We start from the raw sequence: 22439 nt of genomic DNA, 5'->3' as shown, positions 1-22439 counted from the left end.
CAAATTGAGTTCAAAGCACTTGCGGGAGCTGCAGCCTGAGCCGCAGAGGGTCAGCTCTGCCATGGAGCCATCGCCTGCCCTGCACACCAGTGCTGTGGCTCTGAGGGGCTCCATTCTCCCCTGAGAGGGACCAGTGTGATGCAGCCTGGAGCTGATGCGTGATGGCAGCGGCACATGCCTCAGGAGTGAGTCAAACTCCAGGTGATTTTGAGAGCTCCTCCGTAAACCGGCTCCGCAGATGCTCTCCTTGACCATCCCTGCCTGCTGCTAACGTCACCCGTGCCGGGGGCTGGGAAACACGGGGAGAAGCGGCTGGAAAATGACCTGCTGTAGGGTTTAATGCCTGTTTCACCCCTAAATCCATCTGCCTGCCCCAGCAGCACCAGGCCCGGCAGCCCGGTACTGGGATTAGACCCACATGAGCTGCCTGCGGTGGACGGATGCTTATGAGGTCCCCGGACACGGGGCTCACCCTGCTCTGCAGAGCAGTTTGGGGACAGTGTGTGGGACTGAGACCCCTGTGTAAGGACTGGGCCACCCCACACCGCCTGCCCAAGGGATCAATGGGGGCAAACCGGCCCCACGAGAGCCGGGATGCAGGTCAGGTGTGGGGGGGCACAGTTATCCAGGGGAGGGCACATGCTGCAGCGCCGGTGCTCCCACCCACGTGGCAGCTGCCGTGCCCCGGTTTTGGCCACCGACGTGTGTGCCCCATCCCGTGGGCAGCCGGGAATCAGCCGGAACCCCGGCGGGGAGCCCCGGGAGCGGGCTCGGGGCGGGGGGAGGTCTCAAACCGCTGCCAAGCCCCTCGCCCGCCCTGCCCGGTGCAGCCGCACAGCCCCGGAGCATCGAGCCCCCCGCACCGCGCGGCTCCGGTGTCCCGCTCACGGCCCGCGGGCATCACCCGCCATTCCCAGTGCACCGGGAAGCGGGGAGGGCCGGGTCACCCCCGCCGTTACATAAGGGGTTACGTCAGGGCACCCCGCCCCGCCCGGTCACGCCCCGCCCGGTCACACGCCGCCCGGCCCGGAGCCCGCCGCCGCGGCCCAGGTGAGCGCCGTGGGCTGGGCCCGCGCCGCCTGTGGCGGGTCCGGCGGGGCGGGACTGGGGCGGGGACACCGGGGCCGGGCCCGGGGCGGCGGCAGCGGGCGCCCGCCCCGATGAGCGGCCTGTTTACACCGGGGCGGCGCGTACCACAGCGGCGGGGGGGTAAGGTGGCGGGCCGCCGCTCTGAGCCCCCGCCGCGCTGAGCCGCCCTGGCAGCGCGGCGCCCCGGTTACCGGGCACGGGGTTGGGGATACTGGGTCCCCACCACCGAAGCCCATCCCGCTGCCGGTTGGGTTCCGGTTCCTGGCTCCGTGCCCGCTCTCCCCCCCTCGCCGCCGCGATGGTACGTCCCGCGCCGCCGCGATTGGCCGAGCGCTTAAAGGGGCAGGCAGCGCGCGCTTTTCCGCCCTCGCCGGCGCGGCGCATCCCGGTGCGCGGGGCGGGGGGGGCGGCTGCGGCGGGCGCGGGGCCCCCCCGCGGCGGCGCCATGGAGGCGGCGGATGGCGGCCGCCGCGGGACACAAAGGGCGGCGCGGCGGCGGCGGCGGGCGACTCAGCGGGGCCCTATGGCGGCGGCGGCAGCGCCGGGGCCCGGCCCGGTTGGCGGTGGCGGCGGAGCTCCGCGGTACAGCCTGTTGGCCGAGATCGGCCGCGGGGCCTACGGCGTGGTGTACGAGGCGGTGTCGGGCCGCAGCGGCGCCCGGTTGGCGGTGAAACGGATCCGTTGTGACGCGCCCGAGAACGTGGAGCTGGCGCTGGCCGAGTTCTGGGCCCTGACGAGCCTCCGGCGGCAGCACCCCAACGTGGTGCGCTTCGAGGAGTGCGTCCTGCAGCGGCACGGCCTGGGGCAGCGCATGAGCCACGGCAACAAGCGCAGCCAGCTCTACCTGCGCCTCGTCGAGACCTCCCTCAAAGGTACCCGACCCCCCCCCCCGGGCCTCCTGCCCACCCCCGTGTCACCCCCCCAGCCCCGGTTACCCGCACCCGGGTCTGTCCCTGCAGCTGGTAACCGGTGGGGCACCCCCAGCCTTGCTCCTCAACACCACCCCCATTACTCGGGCCCCTCCTTGGGGTCCCCCGAGGACCCCCCAACACCCTCCCTTCCATCTGAACTCACTGTTTCTCCAGTATAACCCCCCCGTGGCTCCTCTGTCCTGCTCCTCACCAGCCCTGCGGTCCCTCTGGGCAGCCATGCTCCCATTACCCACCTCTGTTCTGTCCCCGCAGGGTCCCTCTCCTCCCCCAGCATCCCCTGTTTGCTGCCACCCACCCCAGGGACCCTTGTGGGCCCCCACGCAGCATCCCCTGTGCTGGGCCCTGCTCCGTACTGTTCCTTTGGGCTCTGCCTGTGTGTCCTCTCCCCTTTCTCCCCTTCCTTTATGTGCTGCTCCCAGGGACACCCCTCCTGTGCCCTCCCCATGGGGTCCCTCCTTGTGCCCTGCACCTCTGCAGCACCCCAGCCCTGTCCCCCTCCTCCCGAGGGACCCTGTTGTCACCTCCAGGCTTGGACCCAGCCCTGGGGAGCATCCCTGTGTGCTGCCCTCAGCCCTTCCCTGCACTCTCTGCCAGCACTTGCCTCCCTCTCCCTTGCACCCCTTCTCCTGAGGCTCTGCGCCACAGACACACAGACCCTGACCTGCGCCACAGCACACGCACGTCCCTCGGGGACCTTCACTGATCTCTGCCCTGGTCACACCAGGGGACTTATGCTTGTCACGCAACCCTGCCTGCTCTGAGCCCCCCAAGGCTGCAGCCCGTTACGGTGCCTTGCCTGCTCCCTCGAGCTCTTACACCTTTGGAACCATTCTTTGTGTTCTCCTGTCCCTGCTTCCCCCAGTGCTGGCTCCATGGGGACAGCCATGGAAGCACCAGTGCCCGTAGCCTGGCCTGACACCCCCATCTTCCCCTGGGGTCCCTCAGCAGCATCATGGGGCTGTCAGGGGTCACCTTCTCCTGTCACAGCCGACAACTGTGATGGTGGCATCTCTGAAATGTTCCCTCCCTTTCTCTGCTCCCTTGGCTGTTTGTCAGACCCAGCTCTGCCAATGTAGTAAAGATGTGGAAAAGTACAGGACCCCTGTCTCCTCAATGCCCCTGTGCCCCCCAGCCTCCAGAGCCAGCTCACCCCACACCCTCCATCCCCAAACTTGTGTGCCAGGACTCCCGCATGCTCCTTGGGGAGCTTGGTATCCCCATGCCCCCCATAGGCCAAACCCTGTGCCAGGCACAGACTTCACACAGGGCTGCCAAGACCCATCCTCTGAGCAACCCTCAGGGTCTCAGGCTGCCCCTACCTCTCCTGTCCCCTCTGCACGCCTGGGGGGGACATGTCTGGACCTGCCTGGCTCTCCCTCATGCAGACCTCGTCCTGCTCTCCCTGCACATTCCACACACAACCACCCACGGGAGCCTCCCCAAGGGCAGTGTCCTGGTTTCTGCATGGCCTGGGTGCTTCCTTTATGTGCTCTCACAGGCACAGCTCCCTAGAGAGGAGCCAGCTCTTCCCTTTGGCTGTGTGTCCAGCTGTAGCAAGTCAAGCTCTTCCTGCAAATACAGGGTTTCTGGCTCCCTTTGTCCTGTTGCACACCATATGAAGAGGCTTGGGGAAAGCTCTTGGGTACTTATAGGTCCCCAATCTCTAGGTAGGGAGAGAACCCCCTGACTTCCCTTGCCATGGGGAGGGCTTTGCTGCCCTGGTTCTGCTGCAGCCCTCTGAAGAGGGGAGCAGAGCTGGGCTCTCCATCGCAAGGCTGGAGAGCAGCAGTTCCCTTCCCCAAACCAGAATGTGTCCTCCCCTCCATCTGCCTTCCTCCTTCGTGACCTGTGGGCTGTGTTGTGCTGGCCCTGGGCTCAGGCAGAGGCTGTGCTCGCTGCCCTCCCAGGCTTTGGGTCTGATGCCGCACTGATGAGTACTTTCAGAGCAAAAGCTGGGGCCAGAGGAGCCTCCAGGTCTGGTGTGTCCCTCCCCGTGTGCAGCAGCAGGGCTGTGCTGTGCTGCCGTGCTGCTCGGCACGACCGCAGCGGGGCTATTTACGGGCCAGCACAGATGCTGTGCCAACGTGCTGGGGCTCAGGGCACGGCAGGGATTAATCAGCCTTGCTGCATCAGGAGCACCACTGCTGGGTACCAGGCACTGTTGGGGCTCAGCTACAGCAGAGCCCGAACCCTCATCGTTTTGATGAGATGTGGAATGATGAATTTCAGGGCAGAGTGCAGAGAGGAAGCTGGAAGCCTGGAATGAGCCTGAGGAGAGGCACATCCTTGAGCAACGTGCGTGGTGCCATGATACACGTGCACCTTCAGGGCTGTGCGTGGCTGTGTGGCTGCCCCATCCCTGGCAGTGTTCAAGGCCAGGCTGGACACAGGGGCTTGGAGCAACCTGCTCTAGTGGAAGGTGTCCCTGCCCGTGGCAGGGGGTTGGAACTGGAGGAGCTTTAAGGTCCCTTCAGCCCAAACCAGTCTGGGATTCTATGTGCTCCTCTTGTTGTTCCTAACCCATAACTCCCAGGCTTTGTGCTGCCAGCTCCCATCTCTCTGGTGCAGCCTTTTTGCACAGAGGGAGTCAGAGGTTACATGTGGGGAGTGGGATGCTGGGTCTGCTGTCATTACATTATTTTCTATCTGTGGTACTAAGCAAATTAGAAGCTGTTAATAAGCTCCCAGGGTAGGTGGTGGGAGGGCTGCTGTGAGGATGGAGAGGTTGGTGTGTGCTGTTCTGTTTGGGTAGGGGATGCTCTCTTTGTGATGGAGAACAGCTCTGGCCTGTCTGCATCTCTTCAGCTCTTGGCTGCTTGACATCAGTTTGCAAACATCTCATCTTTAGGAAGCGCCTTGCCAGCTCTTTATGTTTAAAGCTGTTTGTTTTGAAGGTAGGAAGATGATTTAACAACTAAAATACTTTCTGATTATAGAAAGAAAATGAGGAAATATTACTCTTGGCTGAAGGCTCTCTTAGCAGCACTCCACCCAAAGCGAAGTGCACGGTGCTTGCAGCTTCTGCTGGGTCAGCGGCGTGCTCCCTCTGCTTGCTGAGGTTCAGGGGCCAAGTTTCACATCAGAGCCTTTGTTAGGATTAAAACAAACGTTGGCTTGTCCAAGCCAGGTCCTGGCTGCTGGTGAGCTGGTGTTTGAGCCATGTGAATGCTCTCAACGTCCCACTTACATGCCCTGGCTGTGTGTGATGGGCATGGGGCTTGCTGTGCTCATCATGATGTGGTTCCTGGCTGAGAAGACCCAAACCCTCCTGCTCCTCATGGTGGGGCTCTGTGGATGCTGAGAGGAGCAGGAAAGCAAAGCCCTGTGCCCTCCTGTGTTGTTGCTGGGGTTTAGTAAACCTGGGTGGTGTGAGCTGGGGCCGTCCTGGCTGTGTGGGACGGGCAGCCTCTGCTTCAGTTTCCGTGCTGTCACGCTGGTCTTGCCAAAGGGTGGCTCACACCAGAGGAGCTGCTTTTCCTGGTCAGTGTTTTGGTCTCCAGAGCCAAGCTGTCCTGTGCTGCTCCCACTCGGCCCTTGGGTTTATGTGCTGAGCCCCCTTCCAGCACTTTAGGGGTCTCATTTAGCGCACCCAGCGCTTTGTATTTCCAGCCTGTTCATGCTCCCTCCCAACATCCAGACCTAGAAGATTGCTGAGGGCAGGGAGGTTCAGCCAAACCCTGCTGTTGTCCGGACTTCCATTTCCATAGCAGTAGCCATGGATACAGACTGTTTGTGCAAATAACCAATATTCCCACCCACACCAATCGCTGACCATGGCAGGGCAGCCCAGGGCTTGGTGTCCCGCATAGCCCTTGGCTTTACCTGCTCCTGGAACTTTCTGCGTTTCCCAGATACTCTCCAGGGCTTTGCTAAAACAAAACCCAACGTTGTCAAATGGGTGGAGTTAATAACTGCTTTCAAAACACTCGGGTTCCTCTGCGTGACTTGAACTGTGGCAGAGGCGAGTGGTGTCCTCCAGCTTCTCTCCCTTATAGTGCTTGAGGGTGGAAAAAACCTAGTTCCTAGAGCAAAATCATGCCCTGGTTGTGTGTGTAGGCTCTGCCTGTCATCTCGGTGCTCTGTGCAGGTAAACTGGGGTCTGAAAGTGGGGTTTGGATCCTGGCATCAACTAATGGGGCTGGTCTGCCAGACCAGCCCCATTAGCTGATGTGATGCTGTTGCATTTCTCCCTGTGTCTAGTTATGTGCAAGAGTGAGTTTTGCCTTGGCAGGGGGCTTGTGGAGTAAAGTGAATTGGACCTGAGATGCTCTGAGCTTGAAGAGCTCAATGAGATGTCTGGTGAAGGAAGAAGCTGCTTGGGGTGTAATATTGAGCTCAGCAAGTTGTATTCATAAGTGTGGCTGAGATTGCACCCAGCAAACCCTGGTTGCCGCTTGGGCCTCCAGTTTCCTCTCTTTAAAGACTTGTTGGCACTATAAGAGCTGTATGAAGTGTCCCTGAGCACAAACACAATGCTTAAACACACAAGTTTAGTGTGAGAAGAGCCAGCTTTGACACTGGAGTGACTGTTCTTAGCTAAGCTGGACTGGCACAGCGTTAAGGCATGTGATTTACTCACAGTTATACTAGGAAGGTATAAGCCAGCTTTGCCTCCTGTAGCAGAGCTAAGGTGGGAGAGCTTCTGTTCGCATAGAACTGATATTTTTCCTATAGCCTTGCTGCTATTTGTGCCTTTGGCCTCTGCTGCTTTGGCTATAAGAGCCCAGGGAGAATTTCCTGATGGTAGGACAGGAAAATAACCCTCTGCTTCAAGTTCCCTGCAAGCACCTGAGAAGATGCATGCTTGATCTCACTCATGCGTGTGCATTGCCGGGAACAGGTCCCTGATGCAATGGGCTCAGATAAAGGTCATGCTGGTGCATGGCACTCCATGGGATCCTAAAGCACTTGAAGCCACAGCAGTGCCACCATCACTGCTGGTACCTGCAAGTGTGGTAGATCCCAGTCATGTTCCTAAAGCCTTTTCTATCCACATAAACTAGACCCGTTCCTTGGCCATGCTGAGTTAGTGTGGACATTGTGTAGTGCCTGATAAACTCACTCTTGCTCTTCTTGTCCCTTTTTAGGTGAGAGGATCCTGGGCTATGCAGAGGAACCTTGCTACCTGTGGTTCGTCATGGAGTTCTGCGAAGGAGGAGACCTCAACCAGTACGTGCTCTCACGAAGACCTGACCCAGCGACAAACAAGAGCTTCATGCTGCAGCTGACCAGTGCCATTGCCTTCCTGCACAAGAACCACATTGTCCACCGGGACCTGAAGCCAGACAACATCCTGATAACCGAGAAGTCTGGCACCCCTGTCCTCAAGGTGGCTGACTTCGGGCTGAGCAAGGTCTGCGCTGGCCTGACTGCTCGGGGCAAGGAGGGTGGGCATGAGAACAGAAATGTGAATGTGAACAAGTACTGGCTGTCCTCGGCTTGTGGCTCGGATTTCTACATGGCCCCCGAGGTCTGGGAGGGACACTACACTGCCAAGGCTGACATCTTCGCCCTGGGCATCATCATCTGGGCCATGATTGAGAGGATCACCTTCATTGATGCGGAGACCAAGAAGGAGCTGCTGGGAACCTACATCAAGCAGGGGACTGAGATTGTGCCCGTTGGGGAAGCGCTGCTAGAAAACCCAAAGATGGAGCTGCACATCCCTCAGAAACGCAGGACTTCCATGTCTGAGGGGATCAAGCAGCTCTTGAAAGACATGTTGGCTGCTAACCCACAGGATCGACCTGATGCCTTTGAGCTTGAAACCAGAATGGACCAGGTTACATGTGCTGCTTAAATTCAGGGCAGGGCACCGCTGTGCTTTGCAGCTGGGTAAGTGATCCTCAGTTTTTGTGCTCTTCTGTCCCCTGTACCAGCCCGATAACGCACTTTGTAGTGACACAAAGGAGGCTTTTATGTTCCCAGAGCTATTTCTTTAGTGACTCATCAGAGCACTGCTGCTGAGGTTTTTTTTGCACCTATTCTACTGCAAAAATAAAGTAGAGGTGGGAAACAGAATTAGTAGCTGCATGTCCCACTGCTGCCCGAAGGCCCAGCAGAGCAGGCAGGGCTGGGCAGGCATCCTGCTCCTCTGAGGTCCTGGCTGGTGCGTGGCAGAGACCTGTGAGCACCTTCTGATCCCAGCTTTGGGTACTTCCATCTCATCCAGGGGCAGGGAAGGAGCTGCCAGTTCTGCCTCCTCTGCTATGTGGAGTGTATCATCTCATTTGTAGACCTGTGTCTGCTTACAAAACAGTTGTGCTCAGCCTGAGCTCAGCACTGTTCGAGCAGAGTTCCCTCCCTTCTTCCCCCAGCTTGGTTTCTGAATAGTCCCAAGCTCAGAGGTCCTGGTTCTGAGGTCTGGATGGTCACACATGGTCTGGAAGGCACTCCAGGGATATGGAGTAGTTGGCAGTGTCATTAAGCAGTGATACTGAAGGGCTGGGAGGTGTTGCCTGCATGGCAAAGCAGTGTGTAAACAGGAGCTGTTACTAGGGATTGTCCTGGCCAAACACTTCAATTGAAGTGAAAAATGACAGATTACAAGGGGTGAGGCTGATGTCTTCCCAGCATGGTTCTTTCTCAAGCTGCTGCAGAGCTGCCCGAGCATTGCTGGTCACAGGAGACCTCTGAAAGCCTGCCCATGTCATGTGCTGGTGCTGCAGCTTGGGCTCCCAGCCCTGCCCTCACCCCAAAACCACCCAGAGCCTGCTGGACCAGAGCAGACCACAGGTACAGGAGAGCAGAGAGGGACGAGGTGGCTGTGTGCCTTGCCCGTGTCCAAGAGTGAGCCTCTGGCAGCAGGAATGTGGGGGCATTTTGGCAGGTTTTGCTAAAAAGCCTCATTGCTGCCCACCTGAATGTTCCTGAGCTTATGTAAAGCAATGTCCTGCCCGTCCCCTCTGTGTGTGTGTGTGCCCAGATAAGCTTTGTGCTGTATGCAGAGGAATAGGAATATGGAAATGGAAAGGCCCATTGGGTGGGTCTGGTTCTGTCACTGCTGCTTTGTCCAAACCGGCCCACAGACCATCCCCTCCATGTTATAAAATATTTCATTACAAAATGGAATATTTAAGGCCCCGAAGATCTCCAGCACAAGGAATTGATGCGACTGCTTCTTGCCTGGGGCTGGTCCCAGTGCAAGTGTGGGCTGGGGATTAGGGTGGGGAGTGAATGTGTGGATGTGATGGGTGTGAAGAAGCCCTGGGGCAGAAGCAGGACACCCCACCTTGTGCACCAGGGCCAGGCGTGGGTCTCCTGTGCCTGCTGGGAGCAGCTCTGCTGCGGGTCTGATGCTGTGCCCATGTGCAGTGGCTCTGTGCTGACTCGGTGCTGCTCAGTTATGCAACCAGCCCCTGCCCTGCTGGGAAGCTCCATCCTGCAGAATAGTACATGCAGGGATGACAAACACCGAGGGACAGTCCTACCCTGGGGCTGTTTGCTTAAAACCCAGCTGCCTTCTGCACCCCCCCCCATCCGCAGCCAGAGCCAGCCCTGACTCTGCACTGATCACACAGTCCATGACGCAGCTGCAGCAGGGATGGATGCACTTGCATAACAGTGTGCCCAGATAGGAGCTCAGCACCAGCCATCTGCTCACTGCACACCCAGAACGTTCCTCTGCCTTCTTTATGGGGTGGCAGAACAGTCGGTGTGCTTCCCGTAGGGTTTTTTCTAATGCATTGTGTAGCTGTGCATTCGAATCAGCCGACCTCTGGTTGTTATTAAAGGCAGATCTTAAATTGGAAACCTGCTTGAGAAGCTTAAAATGGGATTTAGAGCAGGGCCTGAATTCTGCTCCCAGGTAATTGAACTTGGCCAAGAAACTCATGTAACCTCTTATTGTGGCACTGGTGCATAGCTTATGATGCTGCTGGGTCGTGCAGTGAGTCATGTTCTTCCCCAGGACAGCTTCAGCCCCTGCTCAGCCTTGGTTTATGTCGTAACCTGGAAAGCTGTCACCCTCCCTGAGCCAGGCAATCAGGATTTTGCTTGTTCTTTGGTATGCCGCCGACTTCTTCCAATTTTGCTTCATGTCCCAGCAGCTTTGCCTTTAGTTCTGCTATGGATGCTGCACACAAGCCAGTCATCAGGGTTTGTGCTCTGGTACCCTTCCAAAATGCAGGTGTGGGGTGTCAGTTCTCAGCCAGGAGCGTTTCTGGCTTGGTTTCTGCTGGAGATGAGCCTGTTATCTCCTGTTACCTCCTTGTTTCCCTCCCCAGCTCTGGTCCAGCAGAGGTGAGCAGCATTTTCTTGGGCAAAACAAAGTTCTCTTCATTTGCACACTGTGCTGAAGGCTGTTCCCCAAGGCGTGCCTTTTGGGCAGAAAGGACAAAGCCTTTCTAATACAATAAGGGAGTGGCTGGATTGGGCTAATACCTGCTAATGGTCGGTTGATGGCTGTGTGATGGCCCAGCTTTGTGACTGCTCCCCACCCTAAGGAGTATTTGACCCCTTCTTGTGGTTTGGGGAAGGTTGGGGCTGTTTTCTTCTCTCCTTTCCTGCAACGTGAGCATCTTTGTGTGTCTTTTTTGGTAGCTGCCTTCTTGAGTTGCCCAGGATAGATTGGGCCCTCCCATGGATGCTGCTTCAGTGGGACCCTCTAACGCTGTGGGGTTGTGCAGTGTGGATTGAACAAGCCTCAGACGTGAAGGTGCTGGGTTGCCTCTCCCTCCCCTGCGCTGAGCCCTCTGCTTCTACGCAGACCTCACTGCCACCTCCCATCACTGCCATGCCCCACGCATTGCTGTCATCCTCCTGGGGTGCTGGATGAGGACCCCACGGGCTGCTGCTTCATATCCTGCTGATGCTGAATGAACATTCGAGCTGATTAAAAACTCTAAGTGGCATCAGTGGAGGGATTAAAAGCTCTCGAGCCAGCCCCTGAAACAACGTGCGTCAGTGGGGTGAGCTGTCCTGCCTCAGAGCTGCGAGCTCGGGGCTGCTCCAGGGTGTGCTGCCCCTCAAAACGCTCCCACTCCCGGGAAGCACAAGTGGAAGCGCTGCCCATGAAGCTGCATCGCTGGAGAAATCTTCCAGCAGATTCCTCTGGATTGGCCCTGGCCTGGTGTCGTGGTGCCTCTCCCAACCCTGCCTTCTCAGAGAGGCTTCTTCCTGACTGCAGCCTGCAAAGGCAGCATCTCCTGGTTACCCTCTGCTGAACAGCAGCGTGCCCGTGGCCCTGGCCTCTGCTCTGCGCAGGGGCAGCCTCTTCCTTTAGAAACGTGTTCCTCAGGCCTGGATTCCTTTAAGGAGATTTCCGAGGGCAAAGGGATCTGAGCAGTTTGCTGGGCGGTGACGGTTCTTCAGCAGGTCTCTCCTGCTGCTCTGTTGCTGCTGTTTGGTATCTCTGCAGAGCCCTTTGCTCATTCCTGGTGGGAGAGGACTTGCTCCTGCTAAAGAGGGGGCTACATCCAGCCCTTATATTACTTTTTTTTCCATGTAACCGAGCTCAGAGCTTAGCTTTAGGGAAAAATGGAACTGCTGTTAACTCTGGGGCTCTCTCCATTAAGTGGGTCCCAGCTTTCATCAAACCACCCCTGGTGCTTCCCCTGGCCTCAGCTCTGCTGGTCCATCCTGAAGGTTGTGACACCCTGAATGATGCATTTCCAACACAGGAGTGACATTTGGGCACGTGTTCCTCTGCTGGGTCCAGCCCTGCTGCTGGATGGGATGTCACAGGGAATTTGCTGGGCTGCAGACAAAGCAGGTGGAAAATGCTGGTGGGTTATGTGCAGAGTTGGGGTATTTCTGCACCCCTGAGTTGGGAGGACAGGAGGGTGCAGTGCTAGAGCTATAGGTGAATCGATGCAGCACCCTCGGTGCTATAGGGCTAGGGGGATGCTGTGCGCTGGGGCTTTGACCAGAGCAAAGCCCTGCCTGTTCTTCCCTAAAATCCCTGGCTCTGAGCATCCTCTTGGGCTGTTACAGCCCATCCTGCTCCTCTTTCCATTGCACAGAAATGGATTTTCACCTCCTCTTGGAGAGCCTCTTGAGCAGCCCGAGCTGCTGCTGACGCACGGTGTGAGCAGTGCAGGGTGTCCCCGGTGTCACAGCTTGTTCCTCCTCGCAGGTGAAGGACCAGGAGCTGGTGCTGGCATCACGTGGACCCTCAAGGCTGTAACACTCATCCTTGCTCCAGCAGGGCTGTCACTGCAGTGAATCCCATGGGATGGGGCTGACTCCAGCACCAATCCGGTTATCTTTGCACCTTCCACCCGGTGCAGTTGGTGTGGGCATCGCTGTTTGGGGCTGTGTAATGAGAAGCTGTGCACTCACCTCGAGTCCTCCCAGCCCCTCTGGATGCTTTGGTTAAGGCTCGGGAATGAAAGGAGAGGTGCAGGGAGCACATGGAATGAGCAATCCTGCTTGCAGTCGAGGTTGGTGGTAGCAGGAGGGCTGGCAGGACATTGTCACAGTGCAGTAACTGGCACAAACCCACTGACATACCTGACCCCTCTTTCTCCTCTCTCGTTTTTCTTACAGGTTTATTTACCAGGGACCCATAATCTCCATTATTTACGTGCAAGGAGGGAAGTTGAAGATAAGGGAAGATGATGATGATGATACAGAAGGTCCCTGGTGTGCAGGATCTCTGGCAATGTGAAATCTTTGGGTGTTACTTTTTGTTGGGATGGGGTGTTCTGGGGGTGCGGGAGCGGGCTGCAGGGGCCTGTGGAAGAGCAGCAGTCGTGCTCATGAGACTTAAACCCAATCCAGAGAGCAGAGCTGCCCTTGCCCAGCCCTCCCCTGTCTCCTGTGCTGCCATTTGACTCAGTAGATGTTTCTAGACAGGATTTGGTTCCATAAGGAGGTGGGAATCAGCTGCCAGGCACCAGCTCTGGGTCTGGCCGGGCACAACGTTGGGTTTGAAGCTATTGCTTTTGCGGAGGGGAAATAGGAGCAAAGTGATTGCCAGGTTTGTACCAGCAGTGCAGTGCTTTAGAAACAGACTCTCTCAGATTATGTGTTACAAATAGCTAAATAATTTCGTAGCCAGGCAGCTTCTAACCAGGGGGATGCTGCCCTGGCAGGGAGCAGTTGATCGATGCTAGGATAGAGCAGCATAACCAAGCTGGGAAGGCATTCAGCAGGGCAGGTCTGCTGCTGTGACAGGCAGACCTTTGTTCTCCCCAAGCTGGATTTCACTGGTGATGTTCTGTACCCCACAGATGGTGATGGGGAGCCCATAAGCGTGCTTTCACTGGACAGAAGAAACAAAGCAGTCCACTGCTCTGATCCATTGAATGCCAAACTTCAGCTGTTAGGACCTTGGGAGAGGAGGAGGTTTGGCCTAAATGGCTCTGGGGCTGGGTTCTAGCCTCCCATAAAACACTCTTCCCCACTAGCTAACCATCTCCAGGAAGCAAATGCTGCTGTTTAGGTTTGGTTACGTACAGTACAGCTCAGGTAAGGAGATTGCAATCTCAGGCTGAGCACTTAATACTCGATTTCCTTGCCTATATTTAGAGCAACACTAATATTCCAGGACTGACCCCGTGTTGATGGTCTTTAGACTTTGCTCCCTGTAAATGCCGTGTAAAGCAGCACCTCTTCACCACCCCGTGGGTTCTGAACCAACTAAAGCCATTCCTCATCAGGCTAAATCACCAGGTTGGTCTGACCTGGGTGCTCAGCCAGGGCCATGGGCAGAAGAGGGTCCCTGTGACCCCTCATTCCTGGCTGTGGGAACTGCTCCTTGCCCGTGTGCAGGCTGCAGCTTTCCTGTGCCATCACTGGATCACCGAACTGGCAGCACCTCCTTGTATCTACTCAGTGTTACCTTGCTGACCTCATGGGAATGAATGGGAATGGAGGAAATTCAGGTGGCCTAAGGCAGAGCTAAAGCAGGGAAAGGAGGGAAGGGTTTCTGTTTCTGTCTTCCATCTATTCCAGGACACAGAGCTAAGGCTGTCACTGCAGGAAGGCCAGGTCCCTCTTAGGAGGATGATGCCGGGAGGCCCCAGACCATCTGTCTGTGACTTGTAAAGGTTTGGACAGCACAAACTCAGCACCAAGCCCCTGTTCCCACGCTGCTCTTCTGTTGTTCCTCGGGATGTTCCTGTGGGCTGTGGCCAGCCCATGGCTGTACCCATGACCAGGCTGGTCTCTGGGGTGTGAGCAGTGTGGGGCTGGGCAGCAGGCGCTGAGGAGCACTCGCTCCTCATTTCCTCTCTAATGAGCAGCAGATCCCTGCAGTGGCCATGCCAAGCTCCAGAGCCCTGCATCCCACACGAGGGCTGGACCCACAAGCACAGTGTTAGTGCCCTGATCACTGGAGCATCCCTCCTCCACCTGACAGAGCCTTTGCTCCTGACTGTTACAACTGTTAGAACTTAACCTTGGCTTGAAACGGGTGCAGCAAAAGGGCTTCTTTACCCTCCCAGCCCTGCTCATGTGGCTGTCCCCGCTGGACATGTAATGGCATTACATCCCAGTAGAAGGGAGCTTCCTAGCAGGAGGTTTCCATGTGTGGAAACCAAGCCTGAAATGCAGGATATGGAAACTGGTGAATGTGTTGCTCACTACCCTGTACCCGGCACCCTGCAGGCAGCTCCTATTTGGAAGCAGGCAGGAAGCATCCAGGCAGACCCTGGGAGGGTCAACCCTCTTGGTCCACCCCTTTTTTTCAGGCCATCTTCAAACCACACGTCTCCACCTCAGCTTTTGCATTGCAGATGTGTTTTTAAAGCAGCTTGATGTTAGTGAGCTAGACCGTAGTGCCTTACTTAGGATTTAGCAAACACTTCCAAGGATGATTCCTAGGGCTGCTAGCCTCTCCAACGTGGATGTTCCCCTCATTAGTTTGTCCTTCGAAGAGCATTTCTTCCTGATTATTTTGCTGCTGTTTGTGCTCGACTCCACAGACCGTACAGGAACCTGCCTTGTGTTTACAGCTCCCAGCATCTCTCCTCCCAGTTACATTGACCCAGGCCAGCACTCCCTCTAGAACAAGGTGGGAACAGCTCAAATCTGCATGTGCTGTGGGATGGAGGATGTTTAGGCTTCTCTTTCCAGGTGGGTCTATCGGGCATCTCCTGCCCAGCTCCTCCAGGCTGAACTTCTCCCTCTGCTGTGGATGTTTGACATTAGGATGCGCCGCTGGGAAAACTCAAGGCAGCAGCACTGAGCCTGAAGCTCATTGCTCAGCCCAGGGCCAGGCTGTCTCCATCTCTTCCTGGCCGCTGAAGCTGAGCATCCAGGTCAGTGTTGGGGGACCCTCTCGTGAGCCCCAGCCGGTGCCTGCGCCGAGGGAGTGATTGTATGAAACTGTTTACTTCTGACTATGCTGTTTACAAGAGGGATGTGGGGTGGGTGGGGGGAACAAGCCAAGCCTCAGGAGGATTGGGAAACGTGTTATCTGCACCAGCCTGCAGCAAGGCTGATGCCATTGGCATCATGCAGGCATTGCGAGGATCTTCCAGCCAGCTTTGGTCCATGGGGAGGAGAGAACAGAGGTGGCTCTGGCCTAGAGGGGTTAGATTAGCTCCCCCTTCACCCCTTGCTGCTGTGTTTGAGGTTCAGCAGTGCTAGTGACAGATAAGAGTTACCCCTATGGTCTTCCTTTACTCCTCAGGACCCAGCTCCTTCACATATCAGAGGCTCCCAGAGCCTTTCTGGAGCAATAAGACTGAAATCAAGCATTACCATCGTTGTGGAAATCCTCCGTTGTGTGCATTGTCTGTCTCCTCCGTATGCAGTACTGAGTCTGGGTTTAAGCCTGCCAAGAGCCATGGGGCAGCTGCTTCAGGGCACAAACTGGGATATGTTTCCCTGTACTTTGTGCAGGTCATGAGAGCAGGGAAACATGTTGCTGCTTCCCTTTATCACCCCAGGCCTGTGCTGCCCAAGCATCACGCTGCAGCTGCCTGGGGCGAGGGGGTTCCTGGTCCCCTTTTGGTGATGCTGCTGGAGGATGGGTGTGCTGATGGGATGGGATGGGAGCGTGTTACCTGTTATCCTTGCAGCCTCCCATCCCATTGGCCAGGCTCTGCAGAGGGGCAGCATCTGGGCAGTGGAGCCCCTGCTCCTGTGCTGCTGGTTCCATCACCAAGGGAGCTCTTGCTGGTGGTGGGAGAGCAGCACCCGCAGCTCCTGCTACTCAGCTGGTCACCAGGCACATCCCACCGTGTGGCCCTTCATGTCCCAAAGCATTCCACACCTCGGAGCAGGGCACTGGGCACTGCTGGAAGGGAAGCACAGGAGCTGCTCTGTTCCAGCTGCGACATGACAAGTCCTGTTTCCCTGCAGTCTGCCCAAGTGCTTTTAGCTCCGAGGGTGATGCCCAGGCTGCTGGAAGAGCGCACGGGAGCGCTTGATGTCCCCATTCTGCTTGTCCCCTCCAGCAGCTGCCTTCAGCTTGTTCATCCGGAAAACAGCAGCTTTGCAGTTGAGCTGCTTCCCTATGGAGAGAGGTGCTGGAATCCCAGAGTGAGCCCTGGGATGGGGATGCCCTGACCCTGCTCCGGGCTCTCCCCATTCCAGCAGCCTCTGGGCCAAGCTAGTGGGAGCAGAAGGCTTAAACCCAGACTCCAACCTAAAGATAATGATCTTAGTAAATGGATCTGTATTTTTCTTTCTTTTTGTTTTGCACAGAAGCTGGTGATTTAGGACCTATGTGTGAACAACTTTATATAAATATTTTTTGTACTTGGTTTACTTGGATTGGTATGAGACGTTCTATTTAAGTTCTTTGAACACTGTGGATACCCTGATGTGTATGAGTGGCAGAGGCTTTGTAAATTAAAGAGACGTTTGTGTGAATAAAAGCTATTTGATGGGGTTGAAAAGCCACACACAACTTGAACACCAGATTTGTGAGTTTATTCTTCAACCAGCACCACATTTGTGAGGAAAGGGAGTCCCTGAGCAGCAGCTGGCACACCAGGGCTCTAAACTGGTACCAGCTCCATGCTGGTAAGCTAAGCATGGGTCTGGTTAAGCCTGGCCTGAGCTATCCAGCCTGACCCCAGGGGCGCTTAGGGCACTAAACCAAGGCATGGTGGCCGGTGCCAACCAGAACATGGCTCCCTGGCACACAGCTCCACGGCTGTTTGTCCTCACTGGGATTAGGATTAGCCCTGTTCTCACTGCAGACACCAAGTAGGCCACAGCGATTAGCAGCAAAGGCAAGCTGAGCCTCTGCCTGCACCCTGCCCGTGGGAACACCTCCGTGTCCTGCCCCTTCCCCAGCAGCCCTGTGGATTGGGAGCCAAAGGGATGAGCAGCATCTTGCTCACCCGCTCCAGAGGCGGCTGCAAACGCAGCAGGGAAAATGCCCTGCAGAACCGCTGCTTTAGGAGCCACAAATACTCCCTTTGCACAGGTCTCAGGTGCACAGACCAAAACCAAGCCGGTCACAGCAGCTGGGAGCTCCCATAGCCCTGTTTCCAGCCAGAAACCCCAGTGCCATCCATGATGGGAAGTGCACAGTGAGGCTGAGCCGCATCCTGCGTCAATGAGTTTCCCTTTGCGCAGGGAGCAGCAGCCAGCGCTGTGCTGGGTGTCGAGCACACTGAGCTGACGTGGGACACGGGATGTCCCAGCACACGGGGCCGTGCCCTGTGCTCTCCAGTCCTTGTGTAACAGCCCTGTGCGACCCGGGACAGCCCCAGTGCCTGCACCAGGACGTGCTCAGCGGCCAGTCCCCTCCTGCTGCCCCCCCGGCAGCCCCAGCACCGCCGCCGCAGGCTCCCCCCACACCGCATCAGCATTGTGCTCCCTAATCGCTGCTGACAGGCAACTGAAACGGATGGTTTCAGCACAGTGGGGCCGTGCTGGGGCTGGTTGGCCCCAGCTGGAGCAATGCTGAGGGGCCGGAGCTGCCCTGTTCACCCGCAGGCAGCAAATGGGGGGCAAACTGCGTTTCCAACGGCCCCCCCCAGCTTCCAGCTGAGTTATCGCAGGGCTGAGGGGCATTGACTACATGGCGCCCACTGCGAGGGCAACGCTGGGTGCTCAAACATCTCTGATCCTGCAGGCAGGGCTCCAGTTGCATTGAGATAAGCCCTGAGGTTGTCCTTATGACAAGTGCAGCTGCAGAGTGGCTGTGCCACGCTGCTGTCCCCCCCCCACATACAGTCACCTCCAAACTCCTGGCAGAAATGCTGCTGCACCTCCAAGAAGGCTCCTTTTGCTCTCGTGACTTCTCTGGTTTAAGCTACACCAGCGATAAGGATCATTTTGCCACCTTCCAGGTTCATATCGATCACTTCCCCGTGGCCGGACACGTAACGTGCTCCCCGAGCTCCCACAGCCCCCGCTAATGTGGTGAAGCCGAAATCCAGCAGGAACTCGGGTGGGAGCTGGCTCATGTCCCACGTGTGCTGCAGCCGCTCAGGGCAGGTGACCGCACAGCACCTGAAAAGCTTTTATCATCATCATTAGCAGAGAGAGGTTGGTGTCAGTCAGCAGGAGGAACGTTTCACTCCAGATTCGCTCCCTGGAGACCTGGTATTTCCTATGCAAAGAGGTTCTCTGAACTCCACAAAGATGCTGCCAGTACTTGATAGCTGACGGAAGTACCCCAGCACCAGCCCTGTGCTCCGCGGGGACTGGGAGAGGGCACGTGCGGGGTAGAGCTGCACGTGGCTTTGCCACAGGCAGGCAGAGCATGGGACAGGCAGCAAAACCCAACCATGAGGCCAGTGTTGTCCCGAATACCAACTGGGCAAGGACCAACCTCACCCATCGGGAAGCAGAGGTGAGTGCTGCAACCATCTCCTTCGCTCTCCCTCTCCCTCCTTTCACAGATGGTAGGAACATTTTCAAGAGCCTCCTCTCCACAGAGCTCTGCCTTTGCATTTCACAGCTAAAGCACTAAGTCATCCGGTGCAAAACGTAAGGCCATATTTCTTGTAAGATCTCTTGAGCTCCTCAAGCAGCAGCCACTTAAGCAGCCCTCGCTGGGGCACAGCGAGACGCCAGCTACTCGAGCTGGTAGGAGGAGAGCAAGGCCTGGTTTATCGGGACAGGACATTCATCTGCCTCATCGCCGTGCTGATGAATAGCTTTGTTTTACCCGTGTCAGGCTCCAGCAAAGCAGAGGATGAACAGCTAAAGCTGCGCTTGAGCCCACACACTCCATTTAGCCGGGAGATGACTCAGATGAGGCTCTTTGTGCGGGTGGAGGTGACGATGAAGCACGAGGGTACGGAAGCGAGTGGGGGCTTTGCTCTCCCCACCGGCCACCGGGGAGGATGGACCCTCCTCACTCTCTGTCACCCTGTTCTGCTGCAGGACAGTCCCGGGGAGTCCTCATACAATGCGTAAGGCCGTGGATGGCATCAAGCCGTCACTTATTAAATACCTTTTATCCCATTGCACATCACATCCCAAGCCAGACAGCAGCAGCGCAGCCACAATGTGTGTGCAGGATGGCCATGACCACCCTATCCTTCCTCCTGCAGAAACCACAGGGATGCAGAAGCAGGAATACAGCCCCAGGGATGCATCTCCAGGGATTCAGATCCAAGGATGCAGCCCCAGATACGCAGCTCCAGGAATGCAGACCCAAGGAATCATCCCTTCCTGGCATTCCAGAGCTGTAGCAGGACGAGCAACATCTCCCAAACCATCTCCCAACTCCAACCAAGGCTTCAGGAAAGAAAGACGCCCAAGTCAGAAAGCCCAGCACATGTTCTGCCTGCTATCTGCCCTGAGTGCCCGCTATGGAGCTGCGCAGGGCGCCCACCCCACACACACTGCCCCTGCCTCTCCCCACAGCAGCACCACACGTGGCAGGGGCAGCAGCTTCCCCCAGAGCCACCCAGGGCAGCCTCAGCTCCGTGAACAAAAGCCATTTCTCGTCTCCAGCTCGTTTCCTGGCAGAGTTAATGGCCTGAGCTCCTCTGGGGCCGCAGCGCTTGTGAAGCCGAGCTGGGAGGCGAGCAGCGGGAGGGAATGGAGCCCTTATTTCCTCTGCAGAGATCAGCTCTTTAAACAAGCCGAGAACTTTAATTCTATTTCTCTTTTTTTCACAGGTTTTGCAAGGGTATCTTGTTCTCCAGAATTGCATCCGCCTCCAGCCCCACTTAGAGCTGCCAAAGCTTGTGCTTCCCCCGGGACCAGCCTGCGAGTGGCGGAGATGGATGAGCTGACATGGGCATGACTTCACCCCTGCTGTCCTGCTGCAGGAGCCGGGGGCTGCCGGCGTTCCCAGAGCCACCCCCTTGTGCTGGCAGCCCCACCGGCCCCCTTGGATCAGCCACATGGAGCACTGCCCTAGGGAGCTGCAGCCCCATGCCCCAGCGGCAGGGCTGGATGTGATCCTTGGGTTGAGCATCCCTGGGAGCAGCCGTAAAGCCTGGAGCAGTGGCACATGGCTCCAAGCTCTAACTCTGCTCCCTCTGCATGGATCCAGCCCCACGATCACTCCTGTTTTAACCCATGAAGGGCCAGTATCCAGGGTCTTGTGAAAGATGCTCATTCCCCCTCTGGAAAGTGTTCTGGAAATCAGTGAGAGGTGCTAAACTGTCCATGCAGGGTTCACCTCCCCTCATCCACACATCTAAGCAGGTCATTACCTTACCGTGAGCCTCAATTCCTCCTGTAAAACAGTATTTGCCTCTGACCCTGTGCTGGGGGAACACAGACAAATGTTCCCAAAACCACCATAGCCTTCAATGGCAAGAAATCAGTGCCCCTGCCTCGCTCATGCCCTGGGGTTTGCAGCCCCCCCCTTGCTTGGATGCTGCTGTGGGAACTAATGCTTTGGGCTGATTTATCCTGCACATTGGCATTGCAGATTAGCACAAGGGATGGAAGGGAGCAGGAGCCAGGCAATAAATCACAGTACATGGCTCCAGCCCTGCTGTGGGCTCTGCCCACTGGTACTAAAGGTGCTGCTGGTCACCGTGGTCCCGGTGGGATGAACGCTGGAGGCTTGGAGCTGCTTTCACATCCGAGGCTCCAGGGAGGATGGACAGGGAGCTCCTGGCATCATCCCGACTGTGCTCCCGGCCAGCCCTGAGCAGGTGACAATAGGGGACAAGGACTCAGGCTCAGCAGGTTTCCCACTTCCCATCTTCGCTCTGTCCCACATCCCAGCCAACGTGAATCCCTGCCAGCGAGGGCTGTCTTGTGGCATGTGGGACACGACAGCTTGAACTCAAGGATGTCTGCCTTGCAAAGCACAGCACAAAGACATCTGAATGGGCTTTTGATGAGCTCCCAGCAGGATAAAGGAGCTTCCATGACCCCACTCCAGCTCCCGAGCTGGCTCATCAGTAAACCAGCTGCTGCTGCAGCCTGCGGCTCTCACCTCGCACGTCCCCCACACGTGTCAGGCACTTAATGTCACCGCTGGAGAAAGGAGGGTCTGTGCCCCTGAGACTCCTTTTGGTGTCCAACCATCAACACTCCGCAGGGGAGGAAAGCAGAGCTAACAGATGAAGCCTCAGCCCTGCAGTAGCATCTCTCAAGGACAGGCACACACCAGGGAGGATTCTTGCCCCAAACCCACAAACTTCTTGTTCCGCCCCAAACTGCAGCAGGTCCTGGCTGTGGGGCTGCCTCCCAGGGTGTCATTAGTAGGGGTAATGAGCTGGGAATAATTGCTGCCTCTGGGACACAATTAACTCCTTCCTGCCCTGGCCCAGCTGGGGCTTGTGCATCCCAGGAGAGCAGTTCCCCCATCCCGGGTTCCTTAGAAAACGTACATCCCTCTTCCTTCCCAATGTGAGCCTTCTGAATCACAGCCTGACGAGCAAAGCACCGGTGTGTGGCGATGATTTAGATTTGGGATATATCTGGAACGCAGGATTTATTTCAGGTATATGAGGCACTAAATGAAGCCGGGAGCAATCAGTGAGTAAATCAGTCACACTTGGTGATAATGGGGCTTGAAGCAGGTCGGTGCAGCTGGCTGGTGGGCAGCCCTGAAAGCCCCACTCCCATGGGACCAGGCAAGCACAAGGAGTTACTGGTGCCATTCAGGGATGCAGGGACACAGCCGTGGAGGAGGTGGTGACACTGGGACACTGCCAGCAATGGCCGTGGTGGCACAACCACCAGCAGAAAGGTCTGTGTCGAACAACAGGACAGGGATCCCCTTGAACCCAGCACTGCCCAAAGAGCTGCTCCAAACCCATGCACAAGGTCCCATCCAGAAGCAGCAGAACCAGGCACAGAGTCCATCCTCCTCCCCATCCCTGTGGTTGTTTCCTCTGCATCAAATGAGTGTTTCAGAGATGCAGTAGATGTGAAATATGAAGACAGAAATTGCCAGAGACTTTTAATTTGGGTTCTGCCAATTTCTCTGTTCCAGCTATTGATTATCCATAAAGATGAGTCCCCGCTCCCGCCTCTCACTGACAGGCACTATCTGGGTGTTTTGCTTACCCCAGGAGTGGAAATATATGTTTTATTAAGTGTCAGATCTCACTAATGAGAAGAGGGAGGAAAATCAATTGTCAG

The 22439-nt window shown here is 56.7% G+C and overlaps 1 protein-coding gene across 3 annotated transcripts; it reads left to right on the top strand.

Annotated features, from left to right (window-relative positions):
- Positions 1 to 1192: 1192 nt before the first annotated feature.
- On the top strand, positions 1193 to 16830 carry STK35 (serine/threonine kinase 35). Of its 3 annotated transcripts, none has more exons than XR_003993978.1 (4): positions 1193 to 1961; positions 7109 to 7856; positions 12510 to 15226; positions 15601 to 16830. XR_003993978.1 is itself a non-coding variant. In XM_030503095.1 (2 exons), exons 1-2 carry the CDS (start codon positions 1388 to 1390, stop codon positions 7819 to 7821), a joined length of 1287 nt encoding a protein of 428 aa, XP_030358955.1. In that variant the 5' UTR covers positions 1193 to 1387; the 3' UTR covers positions 7822 to 8042. The 3 variants fall into 3 exon arrangements, 1 of the variants encoding a protein (XP_030358955.1); XR_003993979.1 differs by lacking the exon at positions 15601 to 16830 and adding an exon at positions 10729 to 10930 and having other exon boundaries at positions 12510 to 14162; XM_030503095.1 differs by lacking the exons at positions 12510 to 15226; positions 15601 to 16830 and having other exon boundaries at positions 7109 to 8042.
- Positions 16831 to 22439: the final 5609 nt, after the last annotated feature.

This window comes from Strigops habroptila, chromosome 13 (assembly GCF_004027225.2).
Source record: "Strigops habroptila isolate Jane chromosome 13, bStrHab1.2.pri, whole genome shotgun sequence".
Lineage (NCBI taxonomy): Eukaryota > Metazoa > Chordata > Aves > Psittaciformes > Psittacidae > Strigops > Strigops habroptila.
The sequence above is the reverse complement of the archived record's forward strand: the minus strand, read 5'-3'. Positions and strand labels throughout refer to the sequence as shown.

Coding starts and splice junctions, on each gene's coding strand:
- STK35 (XM_030503095.1), top strand. CDS start 1,388: ATGGTACGTCCCGCGCCGCCGCGATTGGCCGAGCGCTTAAAGGGGCAG. Junction 1,962..7,108: donor CGTCGAGACCTCCCTCAAAG/GTACCCGACCCC, acceptor GTCCCTTTTTAG/GTGAGAGGATCCTGGGCTAT.